General features: G+C 39.3%; 1 protein-coding gene across 4 annotated transcripts in view; it reads right to left on the minus strand.

Moving 5' to 3' along the window:
* Positions 1–16,197, minus strand: part of lrrc49 (leucine rich repeat containing 49) — a 34,059-nt gene extending 17,862 nt beyond the window's left edge. The window contains exons 1-9 of one of the 4 annotated variants that reach the window (XM_029426802.1): positions 15,982–16,197; positions 14,990–15,114; positions 14,078–14,143; positions 13,944–13,986; positions 13,110–13,361; positions 12,870–12,972; positions 12,326–12,526; positions 11,523–11,589; positions 6,274–6,417 (exon numbers count right to left, since the gene is read on the minus strand). In XM_029426802.1, the coding sequence (XP_029282662.1) occupies positions 6,274–6,417; positions 11,523–11,589; positions 12,326–12,526; positions 12,870–12,972; positions 13,110–13,361; positions 13,944–13,986; positions 14,078–14,143; positions 14,990–15,076 (963 nt within the window). In that variant the 5' untranslated portion in view covers positions 15,077–15,114; positions 15,982–16,197. Of the gene's footprint in view, positions 1–6,273; positions 6,418–11,522; positions 11,590–12,325; positions 12,527–12,869; positions 12,973–13,109; positions 13,362–13,943; positions 13,987–14,077; positions 14,144–14,989; positions 15,540–15,981 lie in introns of those variants that run through there. The other 3 variants (XM_029426804.1, XM_029426803.1, XM_029426806.1) reach the window with 3 other exon arrangements.
* Positions 16,198–22,689: the final 6,492 nt, after the last annotated feature.

Genomic DNA, 22,689 nt, shown 5'->3' on the forward strand with positions numbered 1-22,689 from the left:
AAACTGACTAGGATGGAGGTTGTTTCTTCATTAGGCAGACACAGCATCTGAATCCATGCAGATTTAGTGAGGGGATGGGGTAAGGAGGAGCAGCTAGCGAGCTAAAGAGGATACACGGGACATAGGCAATGTCACAACGGCTGTAGCTAATCAGATGGTGTGTGTTTGTGTGTAGATGGCCAGTTTTGCACATGCTGGAAGCAAAGAGGACACTACCAGGAGCAGTCTGAATGAGCTGCGTCAGCGTCCGCCCATATTGCAGCCACCGCCTCGCAGCCTCCTCCAGAACTGTTGCCAGTCTCCAATCAAATGAGAGATCAGCATATAGCTTTTAGGCTACGCTAGCTCCTCTGCAGAGAACAGTACAACACTGCAGCAGAGGCTCATCATTTAGAAAGTTCCCACCACCCCCGTTCATACAGCCGTATAAATATAGTACACAGTTACTCATCCATGCTCCCTGTAGTACAGGAGCAACACCAGGAGCAACACCAGGAGCAACACCAGGAGCAACAACAGGAGCAACACCAGGAGCAACACCAGGAGCAACACCAGGAGCAACACCAGGAGCAACAACAGGAGCAACACCAGGAGCAACACCAGGAGCAACACCAGGAGCAACAACAGGAGCAACACCAGAAGCAACAACAGGAGCAACATCAGGAGCAACAACAGGAGCAACACCAGAAGCAACAACAGGAGCAACATCAGGAGCAACAACAGGAGCAACACCAGAAGCAACAACAGGAGCAACAACAGGAGCAACAACAGGAGCAACAACAGGAGCAACAACAGGAGCAACACCAGAAGCAACAACAGGAGCAACAACAGGAGCAACACCAGAAGCAACACCAGAAGCAACAACAGGAGCAACATCAGGAGCAACAACAGGAGCAACAACAGGAGCAACAACAGGAGCAACAACAGGAGCAACAACAGGAGCAACAACAGGAGCAACAACAGGAGCAACATCAGGACCAACATCAGGAGCAACAACAGGAGCAACAACATCAATATATATCTATATCTATATCTCTATCTCTATATCAACAGCATATTGGATATATTGACTTAATACATTATGTTCATTGAGACTAAGAATGTGTCGGGATGTCAGTTATATCATATTAGGTAATGCTTTACTGTGCACCTCAGCAGAACAGTGTTCTCTTTCCATCTATATATATATATATATATATATATATATATATATATATATATATATATATATATATATATATCTCTATATCTATATCTCTATATCTCTATATCTCTATATCTATATCTCTATATCTCTATATCTATATCTATCTCTATATCTCTATCTCTATCTCTATCTCTATATCTATCTCTATATCTCTATCTCTATATCTCTATCTCTATCTATATCTCTATATCTATATCTCTATATCTCTATCTCTATATCTCTATCTCTATATCTCTATCTCTATATCTATATCTCTATATCTCTATCTCTATATCTATATCTATATCTCTATCTCTATATCTATCTATATCAACAGCATATTGGATATATTGACTTAATACATTATGTTCATTGAGACTAAGAATGTGTCGGGATGTCAGTTATATCATATTAGGTAATGCTTTACTGTGCACCTCAGCAGAACAGTGTTCTCTTTCCATCTATATATATATATATATATATATATATATATATATCTATATCTATATCTCTATATCTATATCTCTATATCTCTATATCTCTATATCTCTATATCTCTATCTATATCTCTATATCTATATCTATATCTCTATCTCTATATCTATCTCTATATCTCTATCTCTATATCTATATCTATATCTCTATCTCTATATCTATATCTCTATATCTCTATCTCTATATCTCTATCTCTATATCTCTATCTCTATATCTATATCTCTATATCTCTATCTCTATATCTATATCTCTATCTCTATATCTCTATCTCTATATCTATCTCTATATCTCTATATCTATATCTATATCTCTATCTCTATCTCTATATCTATATCTCTATCTCTATCTCTATCTCTCTATATCTATATCTCTATCTCTATATCTATCTCTATATCTCTATATCTATATCTATATCTCTATCTCTATATCTATATCTCTATCTCTATCTCTATATCTCTATATCTATATCTCTATCTCTATATCTATATCTATATCTCTATCTCTATATCTATCTCTATATCTCTATATCTATATCTCTATCTCTATCTCTATCTCTCTATCTCTATATCTATATCTCTATCTCTATCTCTATCTCTATATCTATCTATATCAACAGCATATTGGATATATTGACTTAATACATTATGTTCATTGAGACTAAGAATGTGTCGGGATGTCAGTTATATCATATTAGGGTAATGCTTTACTGTGCACCTCAGCAGAACAGTGTTCTCTTTCCATCTATATATATATATATATATATATATATATATATATATATATATATATATATATATCTATATCTATATATCTATATCTCTATATCTCTATATCTATATCTCTATCTCTATCTCTATCTCTATATCTATATCTATATCTCTATCTCTATATCTATCTATATCAACAGCATATTGGATATATGACTTAATACATATGTTCATTGAGACTAAGAATGTGTCGGGATGTCAGTTATATCATATTAGGTAATGCTTTACTGTGCACCTCAGCAGAACAGTGTTCTCTTTCCATCTATATATATATATATATATATATATATATATATATCTATATCTATATCTCTATATCTATATCTCTATATCTCGAATATCTCTATATCGCTATCTATATCTCTATATCTATTATATCTATATCTCTATCTCTATATCTATCTCTCTATCTCTATCTCTATATCTATATCTATATCTCTATCTCTATATCTATATCTCTATATCTCTATCTCTATATCATATTCTATATCTATATCCTATCTCTATATCTCATATCTATATCTATATCTCTATCTCTATCTCTCTATCATATCTCTATCTCTATCTCTATCTCTTCTCTATCTATATCTCTATCTCTATAATCTATCTCTATATCTCTATATCTACTATCTATATCTCTATTCTATATCATATCTCTATCTCTATCTCTATATCTCTATATCTATATCTCTATCTCTATATCTATATCTATCTCTCTATCTCTATATCTATCTCTATATCTCTATATCTATATCTCTATCTCTATCTCTATCTCTCTATCTCTAATCTATATCTCTATCTCTATCTCTATCTCTATATCTATCTATAATCAACAGCATATTGGATATATTGACTTAATACATTATGTTCATTGAGACTAAGAATGTGTCGGGATGTCAGTTATATCATATTAGGTAATGCTTTACTGTGCACCTCAGCAGAACAGTGTTCTCTTTCCATCTATATATATATATATATATATATATATATATATATATATATATATATATATATATATATATCTATATCTATATATCTATATCTCTATATCTCTATATCTATATCTCTATCTCTATCTCTATCTCTATATCTATATCTATATCTCTATCTCTATATCTATCTATATCAACAGCATATTGGATATATTGACTTAATACATTATGTTCATTGAGACTAAGAATGTGTCGGGATGTCAGTTATATCATATTAGGTAATGCTTTACTGTGCACCTCAGCAGAACAGTGTTCTCTTTCCATCTTTTAAAAAACTGCAACTCATGCTATCCATTGCTAGCTGACCCCCCACCAGTCTTTGTCTGTGCTTGTCCCTGTATGGATGCTGGTGAAGCAGCAGCCACTGCACGCCGTCTGAGACTAAATATAGCAGCCCTGTCTCAGACAGAATGATGTCATCACCTAGCTGATGTGCTACATAACAGTCGGCCACCAATGTGGTCTCTTTTACAGCAAAACAGCACGATTGATCAGAGCCAATCGGCTGCCGGGATGGGATGAGAGGTGGGTTACAGCTGTGTTGCTGCGTGTGTGTGCCTGCGGGTGTGTATTTATGTGGCCGCACCTTCAGCTCTTTATCCCGGCTCCACCCTTCTCTCACTGACAGTTAGCGTGTCTTCATTTCTTCACACTCATTCTGAGCTCTGGCAGAGGCGTTACTCCACAAACACAGAACTACCTCTCATCACCACCGTCTCTGTTGCACGCAAAAACACACCACAAAAGAGCTCAAATAAACACACCGGTACATGCCGATGCCAGAGGGGGGGGGGGGGGGGGGGGGGGTTCAAACATTGTAAGCTGTTGGGGTTGTTGTGGCTGCTCTTTGAATAGCACAGAATTGAGGTTGAGGTTTAGCCGGAACACATGCATGTGCATTGCATGTTTTAGTTTCAGTAATCAGTCGTTTGTATTGGATTCTTAGTTGCAAAGTTAGCTTGTTACACTTTTACACTTTTCCTCTGCTCTTATTCTCCATATTTTAAGGATTTAAAACTTAAGGATAAGAATTACAGAAAATCCCCATTATTGCAGTTTTACTGTTGCCGTCTGTTATAACTCAAGTTCACTATTATTTCCCACAATGCACTGAGGCAGCATGTTGATTTATTCTAATATGCTTCTATTTCAAATAGTATATAAAAAGATAGAACAGACCTATGTAATGTTAGCAGAGGACACACACACACACCACACACCACACACACCACACACACCACACACACCACACACACACACACTAATCCATAAAGCCAATCTGCCTCTGGGTTTTGCCTTCTTGCTTTGTCTGTGCTCTCTACACAACTCTTCCAACCAAATCCGCTTCCTGCTGCCAAAAATGTTAAATGCATCACGTACGGACTGCCACAGGATTTCTCTTTGGAAAACCCACCTGAGATCAAATGTAAACTTCACGTTGAATCCCCAGTGTGATATCTGGGGCTGTCGGCCGACTTTGTCGACTAGTAATCGATTAGAATTAGTTGATTTAATCGACAGACTGAGTTCCTCAGTGCAACAAACGATTTGTTTTATTAAATGTATTTAAGTAGAAATGTTGGTCACAAATATGGAAAACATGTGGATGACAACATATAGTGAAAATAGGTTATGTGTTCTGCATTACAACATTACCTGCATACTAATTGCATTGGTGCCCAAATGTAAATATACAGTATGTTGCATTATGTAACATATAATGCTAATAGAACATGTACTGGATGACTGAGCCCAACATAAAAAAGGCTTCATGTCACTTATGATAAATCGCTCACAGCAGGGTTTCTAGTCCATAATTCCACTTTTCATCTGCCTTGAATGGAACAGAAAACCTGGACACCTGGAGGGGCGTTATTTACTTTGTGCCCGATACGAGCACTTGGCAGCAAACGCCACTAATGACAGAGGCTGGAGAATCTGCTGAGCGGTAGCATCTTTCCTCTCCTGCGCATCAAATGAAACGTTGCATCCGATAACTGGGACTGGAAGAGCTTCATGATCAGAACTTGCAGGCAGGGTGAGTGACGGGAAGAGGTTGCACACAACCTTTTCTACCCCCAAATAAAGCAGGAAAGAGCTTGGGGGATTTGCATACAAATGAAGGGGCCTGTTTTGGCATGCACTGTTCTGTTTATCAGATTAAAACTATAGAAACCAAGGGGAGTGAATTTCCATGTTAAGAATATCCCGTTTCTTTCACTGTGCCAGAAAGTCGGAGGGAGGTTGTGGGTAATGAGCTGCGTCTCCCTAGGTAACACCACCGAGATACATTTCACCACAGACTTTCTTACAAAGATTCTATTGATGTAATGTCAGTGTTTGTTATTTTGTGATGCTAAAAATGTGATCCCATAACAGAGGAAACAGTAACCATCCAAAGGGCATGGTCCAAAGGCATGACACGAAGATGGAAGATGAAAGATGAGAGATGAAAGATGAGGCATGCTACTTGTACTTTCATCCTACAAGGAACATTCCGAGTGTACGTGTTTGTTTGTTCGTCAAAATGCAGAAAGAAATGCTGTAAATGTCTCATTGGCAGCTGCAGGAACGTCACCAGCTCAGGGAATTAAAACACAGAGCAGCGTCTTTGGCTCTTACGAAACAAAAGTTCTCAAGTCTGCATCTAATGTGTGCAGCACGTATCTTACTTACTACTTCCTGTAACACGTGTTAATACTCCTCAACTCCTACCTGCACTGTTAAATAGAAAGCGCAGCAGTAACTACAGTCTTGGTTGAGGATGAGATAGTGAAGGAGTAGAATAGTGAGCGTGCAGTCAGTGAGTAAAGAGCTTTAAGCTGCCCCTCACCACAGCAGAGATGCGGTTGTGTCGCAGGTTGAGTTCAGTCAAACAGTCCAGGCCTCGCAGATTCTCCACTCTGGATATGTTGTTTCCTGCCAGGTTCAACACTCGCAGCTCGATCAGGTGAGACACATTTTCTATCCTGTGGATCTGGATGAACACACAGTGAGGCAGAGATAAAGCACAGCACAAAACAATGTGAAATACGTATAGAGACACAGAGGGAGGCAGGCTGGCAGAGCTTAACACACTGGAAGCTCCCACTCTCACATAAAAGACATGTATTTAAATACCATAAAACGGTTCACAACTATTTAGAATATTAACCTATATAAATGCAGAGTGCTATATCTTCATTGCACTACCTGAGGCTACACCTTCTGCTAAATGACACCAATCCCCTCATTTAGCTCAGAACAATATCAAAGCAAACCTCTGCATCGCTTGTTAACATGCAGTCATTAACATGTTCGACCTCCTGTATCATAACAACAAACAAGTATCGGAGGGTCGGTCAATAATAAAATGATGCCCAGTTCTCTCTCCTCGACTAATTAGGGGCCCCTCCCGTCAGAATAACACTTGCAATACTTCTGAAGAATTCCTGGTGGTTGTTAATCTGAGAATGATGTGTTTGCACACTGTACATGTGAGCAGATAGTAAGATTAAAAGGGCATCCGCGGTTCAAGGATTATAACAAAATGCAATACCCAAAGATCAGATGAAATGTCACAGTAGGTCAATTGGAAGAGAAATGTGGACCATTTTAAAATCACTACAGAAACCTACAGGGAAGCACAGCTACACAGGGAGTAACACACGCTTTCTTTCTGCTGCTCGTCAGCAGAGTTTTAGATTATTTGCTGTTGATTTATTTATGTTTTAGGGAGTTCAGACAGGCAGAAGTTTTAATATAGAGATAAAAGTGCTGAATAGTTTCTGAATACTGATCACGGAGTGCATCACTGGATACAACTGTGAGATCATCAGGCTGCATTGAAAGGCCTTTACACCGACTGTGGTTTCACAGCTGCAATGAATCCAGTCAACACTTACACACACTCACAAGACGATGCTTTGAAAAGGGTCGAGAGGAGAGATGGTGGTTCAAGTATCAACAAGGAACATGCATGAATGTAAAGCAGACAGCGGAGGACAAACAGCTGCACACTGAGCAGAACAGCAGTGTAAAGGAAACCTCTCAGGCACAGACGTGTATATATATCAGATCTCTGGCAACACACTGACCGTCTCTCTGCACACACTGACCGTCTCTCTGCACACTGACCGTCTCTCTGCACACACTGACCGTCTCTCTGCACACACTGACTGTCTCTCTGCACACTGACCGTCTCTCTGCACACACTGACCGTCTCTCTGCACACTGACCGTCTCTCTGCACACACTGACCGTCTCTCTGCACACACTGACTGTCTCTCTGCACACTGACCGTCTCTCTGCACACACTGACCGTCTCTCTGCACACACTGACCGTCTCTCTGCACACACTGACCGTCTCTCTGCACAGACTGACCGTCTCTCTGCACACTGACCGTCTCTCTGCACACACTGACCGTCTCTCTGCACACTGACTGTCTCTCTGCACACACTGACTGTCTCTCTGCACACACTGACTGTCTCTCTGCACACTGACCGTCTCTCTGCACACACTGACTGTCTCTCTGCACACTGACCGTCTCTCTGCACACACTGACCGTCTCTCTGCACACTGACTGTCTCTCTGCACACACTGACTGTCTCTCTGCACACACTGACCGTCTCTCTGCACACTGACCGTCTCTCTGCACACTGACCGTCTCTCTGCACACTGACCGTCTCTCTGCACACACTGACCGTCTCTCTGCACACTGACTGTCTCTCTGCACACACTGACCGTCTCTCTGCACACTGACTGTCTCTCTGCACACACTGACCGTCTCTCTGCACACACTGACTGTCTCTCTGCACACTGACCGTCTCTCTGCACACTGACCGTCTCTCTGCACACTGACCGTCTCTCTGCACACACTGACCGTCTCTCTGCACACTGACCGTCTCTCTGCACACTGACCGTCTCTCTGCACACTGACCGTCTCTCTGCACACTGACCGTCTCTCTGCACACTGACCGTCTCTCTGCACACACTGACCGTCTCTCTGCACACACTGACTGTCTCTCTGCACACTGACCGTCTCTCTGCACACACTGACCGTCTCTCTGCACACACTGACCGTCTCTCTGCACACACACTGACCGTCTCTCTGCACACACTGACCGTCTCTCTGCACACACTGACCGTCTCTCTGCACACACTGACTGTCTCTCTGCACACTGACCGTCTCTCTGCACACTGACCGTCTCTCTGCACACACTGACCGTCTCTCTGCACACACTGACTGTCTCTCTGCACACTGACCGTCTCTCTGCACACACTGACCGTCTCTCTGCACACACTGACTGTCTCTCTGCACACTGACCGTCTCTCTGCACACTGACCGTCTCTCTGCACACACTGACCGTCTCTCTGCACACTGACCGTCTCTCTGCACACTGACCGTCTCTCTGCACACTGACCGTCTCTCTGCACACTGACCGTCTCTCTGCACACTGACCGTCTCTCTGCAACACTGACCGTCTCTCTGCACACACTGACCGTCTCTCTGCACACACTGACCGTCTCTCTGCACACTGACCGTCTCTCTGCACACACTGACTGTCTCTCTGCACACTGACTGTCTCTCTGCACACACTGAAGAACATTCTGAAAAGACTCATTCCTAAATATTTAAGGATCTTTTGTTACACATTATGAATTTGGTGATTTCCAGTGGTGCTTGGCCATCCAGCTAGTTTGACCTGTGCTACACACAGATTGTATTCAGTGGACAGTAACTAAGTAAACTAAAGTACAATTTTGAGGTACTTGTACTTTAATTGAGTTTTTCCATGTTCTGCTGCTTTATACTTCTACTCCACTCAGAGGCGAATAAGTTCCTCCTTTACCAGCTGCAAAAACATTAATGCATCAATAATTATATTACAATAATATAATACATATTTTTCTGAAATGGGCCGATGTGCAGAACGAGGACTTTGTACTTGAAGTATAATTTTTAATGCAGGACTTTTATTTCTAAACTGTGGTATTACCACTTGAACTTTAAGTAAAAGATCGGAGTACTTTGTTCACTCTGAAGATTCCTGTCGTGTCAGTGATATTTGTTAAAAATGAGAAGAAAATTCTTGAATATATGAATAAAAGAATATTTCTTTACAGGCGAGAGAGAGGCTTGTTCTTGTCTGGAGAGTTAAGAGCAATAGTTAAGAAGGACATGCCAAGTAATATCAGCTCTGGGCATGTTCCTCGTAAACATTACAGTAATTACACCACATTTGGTATAATCACACACACACACACACACACACACACACACACACACGTTACAGGTGTCAGTAATGACAGGAGAGTCTCTGTTCCTGCTTCACCCGAACACAAACGTACAATGCTTAACCTAATCTAAACCCTCATTTTGAGTTAAAGGAGGGATATCGTTCCCACCATGGATACGAGTTTAACAAACCGCTCCAACTCTGTGATACTTGTGCTTTGTTTTACAGACGCTGGAGGGCATTCCCCACTGTCCTCTGAGTATTCCAGTCAAACTGCTCGAGTGGAAAACATCAGCGCCCAACTAAAGAGTGCTTATCCAACATTGTCAGGTCGCATTGTTACCCCAACACTTGGTCACTGAGGCCAAGTGTGGGTTGGGTGCACACTCCCAAAGGGAATATCTCCTTTTGAGCACTTCCAGCAAACTGGAAATGAAACGACATCCTGTTACAGAAAGGATAAAAAGGGTGTGTGGGGGGGGGAGGATGACAGTGATGTACTGCTTGTGGTTAAAGTGTGCAGACAAAAGGAAAGAGGACAAGCAGCTGGTGTTATATAGCAAATAGCAACAACAATCACAACATTATTTTAATTCATTAAGCCATTAATATCCTCACTTTGTCATTGAGCAACAATTCACATTAAATCTGGGGGGTCAGGTGTCTGGTGAGTTTCAAAAATGTTGAATAAAAAGGTGTTTGAACAGTTATTTATTTAAATGCACAAAACAGGAGCTTTTTGAGGTCAGTGAGTAAAAAGCAACATGTCCTTGTTGGAATAATAGATTTATCATCTGCTCCTCAATAGGCGTCTGCCAACGAATGGCTGCCTCTGAATGCAACGTGCTCTCATTAATAACACAAACAGTACAGAACAATGTTGCAGAGATGTAGTAAGGAAACAAAACAAGTGGCCAGAGCTTGAGGCAACAAAGCTTCCTCTTTCAGGGAAAAGAACACAACACTGTAGCAGTCATTAAACAGTAATTGGGACGCCTGCTTATGCAAAGTGCAGCCAACATCAGAGAGGGAGGGAGTCTTAGCAGGTCTCCGGAGTAGCTCTCTGAGGAGGGGCGTAGGCGGCATGCTGGCAAAACACTAATATGACCAAGGAAACCTTACTTTTCCAGGAGCTGCTAAAATCCCCATCTGACATCAGTGTTACTTACATCATTTCATGAGCCAGACTATTGTGGAGGCTGAACAAAGTCCCCCCAATAATAGTGTTTTAGACTTATACATAGAAACAGTTGTGCCTGTTGAATAAATTAAGCTCGGGTCACTGAGTACTTCCAGTTTGCTAGAAATACTCAAAAGGAGATATAGAGCCTTAACGGGAGCTTGTGGGCTTTGATGGTTTTGAATCCGCTGCTGGGAAGTTAAATCCCAACAGATGAGATTCATCATCAGATTCTTAAAAAAGAAGTTGCAATATCAAACGGCGAAGGAATGCTAGTCATGACCTTTTTGTTCATAATACAGTTTAAGGCACTCAATCTACAAAATAAAGCTGCACTATTTATAAAAGATGTTGGACAAAAGCAAGTGGACGACTCGGCTACAATGATGGCCCTGAACAGACATCATGCTAAAGGCCAGTGCGCTGAGAAGAAGGGTTCAGAACTGAGTTCATTCTCATGCATAGCCTCCTGCTGTCATGTCTGTTTGACTCTAGCATTCAGAGAGCTGCATCTCACATATCAAACCACTAGTTAGCAACAGTGTGGAGGAGGGGAACGAGACAATCCACTTCTGCTCAACTTTGCAGCTGAAAATCCTGATCTTCAGTTACAGTATCTGCAGCTCAATGACTAACCCTAAACACACTCATGCTGTAAGTGGGAGGACAGTGAAGGTGCAGTACCTGATTGTCATGCAAATCCAGGATATTCAGTTTGGAGAGGCTTTCTAGGCAGCATATTGTATGGATCCTAAGAAGTAACATACAATGGAAAATATGGCAATAAATGCACATGAAATACAATTTGTCAAAATGTATATAAACAATCATAAACACAGTTTTTCCCATTCTTAAATCTGCCGTGTGTGTGTGTGTGTGTGTGTGTGTATGTGTATGTGTATGTGTGTGTGTATGTGTATGTGTATGTGTATGTGTATGTGTGTGTGTGTGTGTGTGTTGGACAGGTACCAAGGGGAGGACAGCCGACTGGCCAACAAACGCATTAAAAGGTTACATTCCCAGAGGAAAGCTAACATGCAGTCGTGTACAGTGACACAATGTTCAGGACTGTCCATAAGGATTTAGATCAAATTACCCACAAGGATGAAAGGCTGTAGTCAGAGCTAAATCAGTGGGATTCTTTACTCTGAAGAACCACATGTGGAAGGCGGTCTAAAGAGATACATGACATGTTTTACAGAAATTGAATCAAATGCCAGAATGCATCTGGAAGATCTTGATGTCATTAACGGAGATTTCTGACTTTGATTTTCCTCCTGCGGACCTTTTGAAGTAAAGATTACCGACATAAACTGGGCACCTGCTGGAAAACACTCATCAGTGAAACTTATATAATAATAACCTTCACGCAACATTTACACGTGTCACATTAAACCAGAGGTCTCAAGATGTTATATTAAAGAACAATACACCATTTACTTTTGTGTGTATGTTGTTTGCTTGTAAATCCACTGATGACAACTGACCTGTTCTTCCCCATCATGAGGATCCTAAGAGAGCTTAGAGATTCGACGCCTGTCATTTCAGAGATGTGATTGTCAAACAGGTTCAGGAAAACAAGCTGATGCAGATGTGACAGATGCTGGATGATTGTGATTCGATTGTGCTGGAGGTTGAGAAGCTGGAGTTCATCCATCATGCGCTGGGGGCATTCCTCCAGACAGCGCCTGGGAAAATAATAACAGCTGTGTTTCACCTTCAAGACAATTTAGTGATGCAAATGACTAATTTAATATTTCACTATACATATTGAATGACTTTTTTTCTTCTAGGTCACCAATGAAGTAGTTCTTTGTCAGCACCTGTCTTTGAGACAAGGGGTGAGTATTATAAAGGGACACTGCTGCTCCCTGGTGGCAATCTGGAGCACTTACCACTTCAGGTGGCATTCTTATTCATTCTACTGTAAATACTGTGACCAGGCGAAATTCATAAAACCAACTAAACGTAATGGCATAGGGATGACACAGATACAAACTGAGTTAGAAGATTAAAAAAGACCAGCGGTACCTGTCCAAGTCCATTCGTTGAAAATGGGATACAAAACTGTCACAGGGCAATCGAGTGAAGGGGTTACTAGCGACTGCGTTGTATTTATATCCTCCAGAGCCACCTGACATGGACATTATACACAGAGTTCAGGATACACAAACATATAAGGCTATATATTTGTAAGGTACAGGCTCTAAATCTAAAAATCAGCAATAAAAGTTTCCTAATTCCATAATGTTTGCCAAGTGATATATTCACCTGCTGGCTTGGCAAGGTTTAAGGCATTACGGTAGTAGGTGGCCCCTGCAGTGTTGGTTGGTATCCTAGTCGTGTCCCTTGTGTCTTGTGAAGCATGTGAAGCATGTGAAGCATGTGACGCATGATCCAAACCACTTTGAGGGCCACACGCTAGTGGCACTAGATTATTTAGAGGGGAATCTGTAGAGTCATTGGCAAATGATGGCATCGGAGGTGTCTGGTCGAGTCTTCTGCAAGCATGCAACCTGTTTTCTACAGAAGGTACGGTATCGTGAAGCAAAGAGTGCAAACAGTCCATAAGCTTATTACATGTCTTAGCCATGAATATACAATACAATGCCGAGTAAGCAAATGAGTGGTCTATGAAAGCAAAAAACATAAAGTTCAGGGAATCGTCAAATTATTATTATTATTATTATTATTATTATTATGGAAATTTGTTCACATCCATAAAGCAAAGTTCTTAAGATCTCGCCCATTGTCTAAACCTTTCAGCATTTAGAAAGTACTTTACCCAAATTATAAACAATAAGAAATGTGCTCATATAGTTAGTATGCTACTTTTTTTATTTGATTGTATAGCCTACCTTTTCTGTTATTTTATATTGTCCGTTTTATTTGTTTCTCTTTTTTAATTATACTATAGTAGCATATGTCCTGCTACCATGTTGAATAACATCATCCTATTGAGGATGCAGTCGTGTGTGTGTGTTATGTTATCCTTATTTCATTATGATGCTTCAATGTTTTCTGTTTCATCTTCATCTCCCGTGTTGTAAGTGTTGATTTCTTTATTAAAGAGATTTAAAGAATAAATGGACTGGTTAAGCTTACCTGGGTTAAAATGATTCGTAGTTTGCACGGCTTGAGAGTCAGTCTGTAAAAAGGTAAACATGATACATTGTGAGGTAAGTCCAGGCTATTAGCCACATAGCTTGTGTTGCAGTGCGGTGTGTGTCAGGACTCACCATCCTCTGGGCTCTCTCTGGTGCTTGGGATTTGACAGTTGTAACGTGCAACTTGCAGCTGTTGACCTGCAAACAGTGGTGGAAGAAGAATTCATGTTTTTAATACCACACTGTGGAAATACACTACACTTCTTCAAAACTGTACTTAAGTAAAAATATGCAAGTATTATCAGCAGAATTTACTTAAATTAACAAAAGTAAAACGACTAATTTTGCATTAAAATGTTCCTGTCCCTGAATTGATATTACATCTGCATTAATGTGCATTTTGCATTTTACTGCTGTAGAAGTTTAAGGTTGTTCTCAGTTTAACTCCTTCATATACTCTTGGGTAGTTTGATTTAAAGCAATGCATCATATTCTATAAGATCATCATACATGTGTAGCTTTGTCCTGTGAAAATCACGTAACTCTAAAAGAATGTGCTCAACCCATGAAGGAACTCTTCATCCTTCATTGAATCACAACAACATTCAAAATCAACACATCTGGAGATACATGTCACTGGACAGGAAGGGGAGGACACATTGACATCTGAACAGTAACTAAAGCTGTCAGATAAATGTAGTGGAGTAAAAAGTACAATGATTCCCTCTGAGATGTGGTGGAGTAGAAGTATAAAGTTGCATACAATGGAAATACTCAAGTGAAGTACTTTGAATGTGTGCTTAAGTAAAGTAGGCTTATTTGAGTAAATGTACTTAATTATATTCCACCACTGCCTGTAAAAATGTTTTATTTATAAATCAAATGTGTTGCATTAGACAAGACATTAGCATGTAGTTAGCTAGTTAAGCTAGGCGGCTAACTTCAAATGTTCTTAAAAGTTTAACGACTTAAACTTTGAAAGGTTAGCCTGTATAACATTATACTGTGAATCAATTGTAATAGTGTATTACAATTAGTATTTACCATAGGGGTGAGAAACATCCATCTGTCGTTGACACGGGTGTGTTTCTGAGCTCGCATCGTTTTCCCCTCAGTTCGTTCCGGCTCCATTTAGCTAATGTTTGCTAAGTTTAACAATTCAGACTAACCTTAGGGAAAGTGTGGGGGGGGTGAATCTATTTCAGCAGCAGTACAACCTTTACAATGTTTAAAAGAAATAAGCAAACTCATGTGCTACAGTAACATTACATTACAGCTACAGTAAGATAAAAGACCAACGATATCCATCTTTACGTCAAGCGCAACAAACTTCCTCGGAGACAAGTCTTGTTGCCGTGGCAACGAAGGCGTTGCCCTGGTAACACCATGCGTTACACTCACTTCCCGTGTCACTAAAAAAAGCCGTCCGTGGGGAAACTAGTCCTGAAATAATAGTTTGAATGTAGTTCAAGGTACATGTACTTTAATTGAGTATTTCCATTTGACTACTTCGGCACATTTCAGAGGTGAATGTTGGTCTTTCTACTCCACTAGTAAACTGATTCTTTTTTCTATTTTGCCTTTTTTAACAGCAGGCATTTTTTTTTGAACACATCGTAGTATGACAAGCACAGGTGTTATCAATAACGTTCATTACGGCTGCATCTCTCAGGTGTTCCACTCGCAGGACCTTTGTTTATACATAGTTGCTCTCTGAACCAGCTTCCTGGGGTATGGAGAAAGAGTAGAGCCATCATTAATGTTATTAGTTACACCTGTGTTTGTCCTGCTATACATGTGTCTACTGTGAAAACCAAACAGTTGAGATTAACCCACAAATGGTTGCCCCCTGTTTATAGTTATTGTGGTGTTTGCATAAAACATATTTATTTAACATGTTCCTAAACAGGCAGATTAGACACATAATAATGCAGTGAATATTCCCAAACAAATGTGCAGTTAATCAAATCAAAACATCATATTTAATAGTACAGCCAATTATTTTACTTTACTACTTATCTGCTGATAATACTTACATATGTTTACTTAAGTGAGGTTTTGAATGCAGGACTTTTTTCTTTTTTCTTGTAGAGTTTTTTCACAGTGAGGTGTGAGGAGTGAAGTAAAAGATTTGAATCCTTCTTCCAACACTACAGTTATTATAACCTGCTGATCTAGTTTTAAAGGCCTGTATTTTTGGTTTATTTTGTGTTTACATTGTGTGTGTTCCAAATAAATTTGTCGTTAATCAAATTTCCCAAAAATATGATGTATAGCAATGAGGCCCGTAGTATCTAATAGGAGCACTGGTCCGTTTCTGGTTCTCTAAGCTGCCAAATGTAGTGTGATGGACTGTGTTTGACAGAATACTTAATGTACAGAGAGTGGACCGAACAGGGGTCAGCAGGGGCCCACGGCTCATAACACCAGGGCCCCTGTTGGGTTAAGCTGGCCATGTTTATTAAGTCTGTCATTTTACATCACACTAAGATAGTAAGAGTATTCTCAGTTAAAACAGGTCAAGGGGAAACGTCAGCCAATCGCACATGCTCTCCCAGAACACACCTACTACAGAAAAACAAACGCTCTGATACACTGGTACACAGTCGCCTGAGCAAACACGAGTAGCCTCTGCTATGTAATGTTTACCTTTCAGATGTGGGGGCAGTTTCCAGCAACACAGATCAACTGGCCCTCGCCAGGGGGAGGCTCAGTGAAAATATTACATTAGTTATCAAAAGAAAATCACAGAGTAGTCTAAATGTGTGTGATTTGGTTAAATAGATAGTTCATAGATAGAGTAGTAGACTCAGAGTCCTACACGAATAAACAACATTTCTTATGTGTTTGGTGTAGTCGGACGTTATGTCAAATATCCAGGAATTGATCTAAATCAGCGCTGCCCAATTGTGCTTGTACCATTGTGCATCTTAATACAATAAAATACAGATTAGTTTGTATTACTGGGTGTATAAAACACAAAAATAATAATAATTAAAAAACACATGTAAATATATTGGACAGTATGTGGTTGTACGTTATGATTATATTGCAATAAAAGTCTCAGACTTTAGATTAATTATATCACATTTAAAAATAAAATTAGATACGCATGTGAGCAAAATGTTGGTGTTTTATGCACTTCAGTCTCAGAAAATCGTATTCTGGTGAATTCAATACGTCTGAATATAATAAGGCCATTAAACTAGTAGTTCGGCTAACAACAAAAAAACATTTACATAATATGACAAAACAAAATACTAAATTACAAATGCAAATTACACATAATAGGAAACTATTGTAGGCACTTTTCCCCATCCTAATTCTAAACATAATTAAAATTAAACACTTCAAAGAGCAAGCAATTACTCGTAGCCACACCTGTGAACATTTCATGTGGACTTTGTATTGTGGATACAATTGATGTAATTCTGAAATTGCAATGATAATGAGCACAGGAACATTAAAAACAGACCTCAGTGAACATTTTGTCCTTACAAGAAAAGCACAGGCGCATCAGATCAAGCTAATGAGGCTCTGTTCCAGTTAGGTGTGTCTGAAGCCGTACCAGTGACTCATTTGCATTTCTCAGATAACTTTTTAATTATTCTGAGCTGATTAATTATTTACTTAAAGTTCACTGTATCTCAAAATGTGTTTCTTTGTGCATTTGACTGTAGGTTAGTCCAAAAGAAAATGGTTGAACATGAGAAGAAAATGAAATGAAAGGTCATGCATTAAAATGTGTCTTTGGAGAGGGTTAAAATGAACATACACTTCTAAAGTCTTGACATAATATAGTTAAGACTCTGTAAATACAATTTAAAAACATCCTTATGAAGAACAGAAACTTTATGTTTGTGAATTTGACTGTTTTACTTCTTTACTGCCATAACATGTGTTTGCAATTCCCTCCATTTTCAAACGACAGACGACGTGTTCATGTGTGTTACATCACTAGAAAGCCCAGAATGTGCTTTTCACAAAGAAATAAGACTCAAATAAAATGCATGTATGGCGTGTGAAATAAAGGCCTCAGTGACGTGTCCCCACAGAGGACAATTCATTGTCAGGTCTTAGGGGTCAATCAATCAAACTTTATTTATAACACTTTTTATACACAAAAATGGAACACAAAAAATAAATATGTAAAATTAAATAAAATAATAAATAACTAAATAACCAAATAGCCAAATAGCCAAATAGCAAATAATAAATACAATTTAAAACAATAGCATAAAAGAACTTGCAGTTTATAGACAGAGCAACACATCCCTTTTTGATTAATACAAACATTTGGCCCTTAAAAGTATGAACGACCTCAGGAGGCTGTTCCACAGTCAGTGTAGTAATAAAAAGATGCCTCACCGTGGGTTTGTTTTAACTTTAGGTAGAATTAAAAGGCCACCAGATGGTTCTCGAGGTTTCATAGGTTAAAAGAAAATCTGATAAATAGAATCAAGACCATTCAGAGCTTTACAAACCAACAAAAGTATTTTCACATCAATTCTGTAGCAGACACTTTAAACTTGCAGTAATGTGTGCTCTCTTCCTGGTCCTTGTTAATACTCGTGCAGCTGAGCTTTGCAGTTATTGTAGTGGAGCTATATTCTCTTTAGGGAGAGCAGAGCTTTACAGTAACTAAAGCTTTCGTTAGTGTCTCTGTGCTGGCTTGAGAGAGAAACGGCAGAACTCTGGCAATATTCTTGAGATGATAAAACAGGTTTTTGTTATATTTAGAATACGTGGTTCAAAACTGAGTTCTGAATTAAATACAACCACAATGTTCTTTACTTGTTGACATGGGTTTAATTTAAGTTTTTAACCAGTTTTTCTCTCTGAGCTTCAAAACCAATAACCAGGAATTCAGTGTTGTCCTGATGGAGCTATCACCCATAGCTTAATATCTAAAATACTGTTAAACAGGCATTGATTGGTCCTGAGTCAGACATGTATTTAATTAAATGTGTAAAGAAATCCAAGGAAATAGACCTTTTTCCTGCTGAGCATTTTGACTCATCAGCAGCAAAGGAGCAGGTGAACCTAATTACATTAATGACATTATAATCATTCACTATAACACCTGCTGGACTGGTCATAATGTGAGAAAGGAGGGTTTAAGAATGCATATGTTAATTAAGGAGCTTCATTTAGGCTTTGTTCACGGTTTTGATGCTCTTTCTTTGCTCTATTTACAATCTAACTCGGGTGATAAAACACAGTGTGTTGTGTATTTTCAGTCTTTTTTTAGTCTGGCACTAATGAGCAGTCGCTCAAACACAAGTCCAGATTCATCAAAGGGGACATCCCACACACTGCCTGTCAAAATCTATTCATGAAGCACAAGTTGACATGTATTATGGGAGTTGATCATCAACTGTTTGTATGACAGGCCATATTGAAAAATGAACAATTTAAATTCCAGTTATGTATAAATGGATCTACAGCTTCATACAAAATGAAGATCTCTTATATACGTAGATCTATCATGCAGGATTCCCAGAAGAAAGGCAGAGCAATAAAAGGTGTTATTCCTGCATCTGTCACCTTGTAGCTTGATCTTATGTGTCCTATGGTGTGTATTTCTTATTTCATCCTAATTATAATTCCCCCACTCTGTGTAAAGACCCTTTAAAGGTTTGCAAGGTCTACGTGTGACGTTTAACACACTCTCTTAAAGTTAGACCCGGTGGTGTCTGTCAGAAGGGAGACGACAATGTTGTTGTCTTTTGTTCTTAAAACTGAAGACTACAAACATTCATTATGAGATGGTTGTCACACATTGGCTTTTTTATCATAGCAAATAAAAAATAATAAACTTGGCGTATTTGTACGAGCAGTGCTGGTTTGTTGGCAGCAGCACAGCGTGACTCCTGCCTCGTTTATCTTGTCAGTCTATCAAGCATATTTATTTTAGTTTATCCAGAGCAACTGAAAGAAACCCTTAGGCACGATGTTAGGTGTAACATTCAGTGTGTTCACATGCAAATACTAACATGTGCAGGTACAGCTCCACCATTCAGCCCACATTTACATGATTTGTTTAATATCCGGTGTGCTGAGCTCACGGAACACATAATATCAGCAGCGCAAGAGAACGGAAAAGAAGAGACTATGTTGCTTTACATTAATGTATGAATTGTATTAAATAATTTAATGCAAGATCTCTCTTTAGTGGACATACTAAAGTCTAATTACATATGTACATGCCTGTGTTCGCTGAAGGCTGCAAGAGATAAGAGTTGCTAACGTTTCCTCACAGCTTTACAACCATCCCCCATTTGTTTTTGCAGCGATACTCAAACATGGACGTAAGAAACTGACAGGAAGCGGGAAACAGATTTCCATCTGCCATGTCACAGCGTATCAAAAATATCAAGCTTTGCAAAGAAAGGTCAAGTTACCATCATTGTAACATCATGCAGAAGTATAATCTCCTGACCTTTCACAGCTTTGTTTGTCTTACTGATGCTAGTTTAGTGTACAGAGAATCCTCCCCCATTAAAAGACTTCAGATGGCTGCGCTGGTATAATGGGAGGACAACAGAGGTGATGATACGGCTTAGACATACTGAGTTCAGCAGATCAGCCTTCTCTGTTACAGCAACTAACCTATTGAAGCTCAGTAAAGAAATATAAGAGAAGCTGCAGCTTTAAATTCCAGATTAAATAATGACTAAAATCATGAATCCATCACGTACAAACACTTAATGTGTTTTAATGTTGGGAAATCTTGTGGTTGTTATTGATGTTGTTGTTGTATAGTGAATATGTACCGTCTTGTAGTACAGATGTAAATGAGGTCATAGCTAACTGTGGCACAGAGGAGAAGCCGTGCACTGTCCCTGTCAAATAAATAAACAAAGAGAGGAGGACCTAAAGTATTCAAACGTTTCTTTTAAGTTCACACCGTGGGCCTCATGTCAGCAAATTCCCCCGTTGTTAGCTTCTGTGTCTCCTGCTCACAACAACAATTACTGCAGCTATGCAAGTGATACGTCCGGGTTTAACAATGGAAGTCTATCGTGCGTGTAGAAAGACGTCAAAGGTAACAGCATGTGATGATAATATAGGTGTCACATAATACCTGATGTCACATTAAGCTAGTACTTCTTTGCTAAACTAAGAGAACTGCTAGCTTGGCTGCACTGTCAGGCTGTACTACGTACACTAAATGCTAACATTAGCTAACATGCTCAAAATAATAATGCTAACATGCTGAAGCTAAGAAGGTTACATATCTACCATTAACATCTACCAACATATCTACTTGAGATGGTGAACACACCATCTTAGTTTGGTGTGTCGGCATGCTAACATATGCTAATCAGCGCTAAACACAAAGTACAGCTGAGTCCGATGATTATTATTTGAGATATTTCAGTCTGGACCAAAGTGGAGTTCATGGTCTATTTATAATTCATTTACTTTTTTGTACCAATAGATTAATATATCTTAATTTAATGTGGCTGTATTTGTCTTCTGGAAATAAGAGTCCGTCGACATCTACTGCACAGTCAAACATTACATGAGGTCATTTCAGATACAAGTTTTAAGAAGATTGTCAGACTTCCAGGTCAAAAGATAAAAGACACACAGAGTCAAAGCCAATAAGACAAATCTACCAACAGGGTCACATCACAGTCTCATAAATCAAGAGAAGTTTATTTGAATAAACTAGTATACAATGTTCCAAGCACTAGGACCATAAGAAGAACAAACTCCTGAATATACTCAAGAGAAAGGAAAAGGGGAAATCCTCTGAAGAAGACTCCTTGGTAATTATGAAGAATTAACACGCTGTGGTGCAAATTAGAGGAAAATGCCCAGAGAGGGATTTCAAAATGGCAGAGTTTCCATCTTACTTCCACACCAAGATAAATGTAATTACTTAACACATCCTGACAACTGATTCAGAGTGTGGAGTTTATGTTAGTTGAATCCTTTCTGGAGGCCGTACAGTAGTTTGTGGTGCTGATGAATTGTATTGTACACTGAAAGGGGATTCTGATTTGTGTTCACCCCAAGTGACATACAAACAAGGGTGGACAAAATAATAGACACATCTTTCATTACGCATTTTTGTGGCTGTACACAGACGGTTGAAAGAGGCCACTGAAGAAAACAATCTGCGTCAAACTGGGACACGCCTGCCAGAAAAGAGGAAGTGATGTGCAGGTGACAGAGCCGTCCTGACATCACTTCCCTTTTCTCGCAGTTTCACAACCATTTTCATTTTAATGCTGTTGATTCAGGAATTATCTAGAAATTGGTATACATGTAATCGAACAGAAGTGATTCTAGAAGGTTTATTTGCATTTGAGACTAAAGGGGCACGAGTGAGAAGGGAAAAACAATGTGTGTATCCGCCCCGCGATTTGAATCCGCTCCAAAATGTAATGCATCTTCCACCAAGTTTCATGAAAATCAGGGCAGTGGTTTTTTCCTTAACTCTGCTGACAAACAAATCTGAAAACATAACCTCCTCGATGGAAGTAATGACGCGGCTGCAAGAAAATGTCCCTTCATCTGAGAAAATAAGTCTTCAATAAGAATCGAAATGACCTTATACATTACATTACCGTTCATTTAGCTGACGCTTTTGTCCAACGTGACAAACAATCATGAGGATACAAACTCAGAACAGCCAGAAGTGCATTAGCTTCAAATAGGTGTAATCATTTGAAGTGCAGAACAATAGCTTCAACCATGCCTCAGTTTGTTTATTACCAATCTCTTCCTCA

This window comes from Cottoperca gobio, unplaced genomic scaffold, assembly GCF_900634415.1.
Source record: "Cottoperca gobio unplaced genomic scaffold, fCotGob3.1 fCotGob3_240arrow_ctg1, whole genome shotgun sequence".
Classification (NCBI taxonomy): Eukaryota; Metazoa; Chordata; class Actinopteri; order Perciformes; family Bovichtidae; genus Cottoperca; species Cottoperca gobio.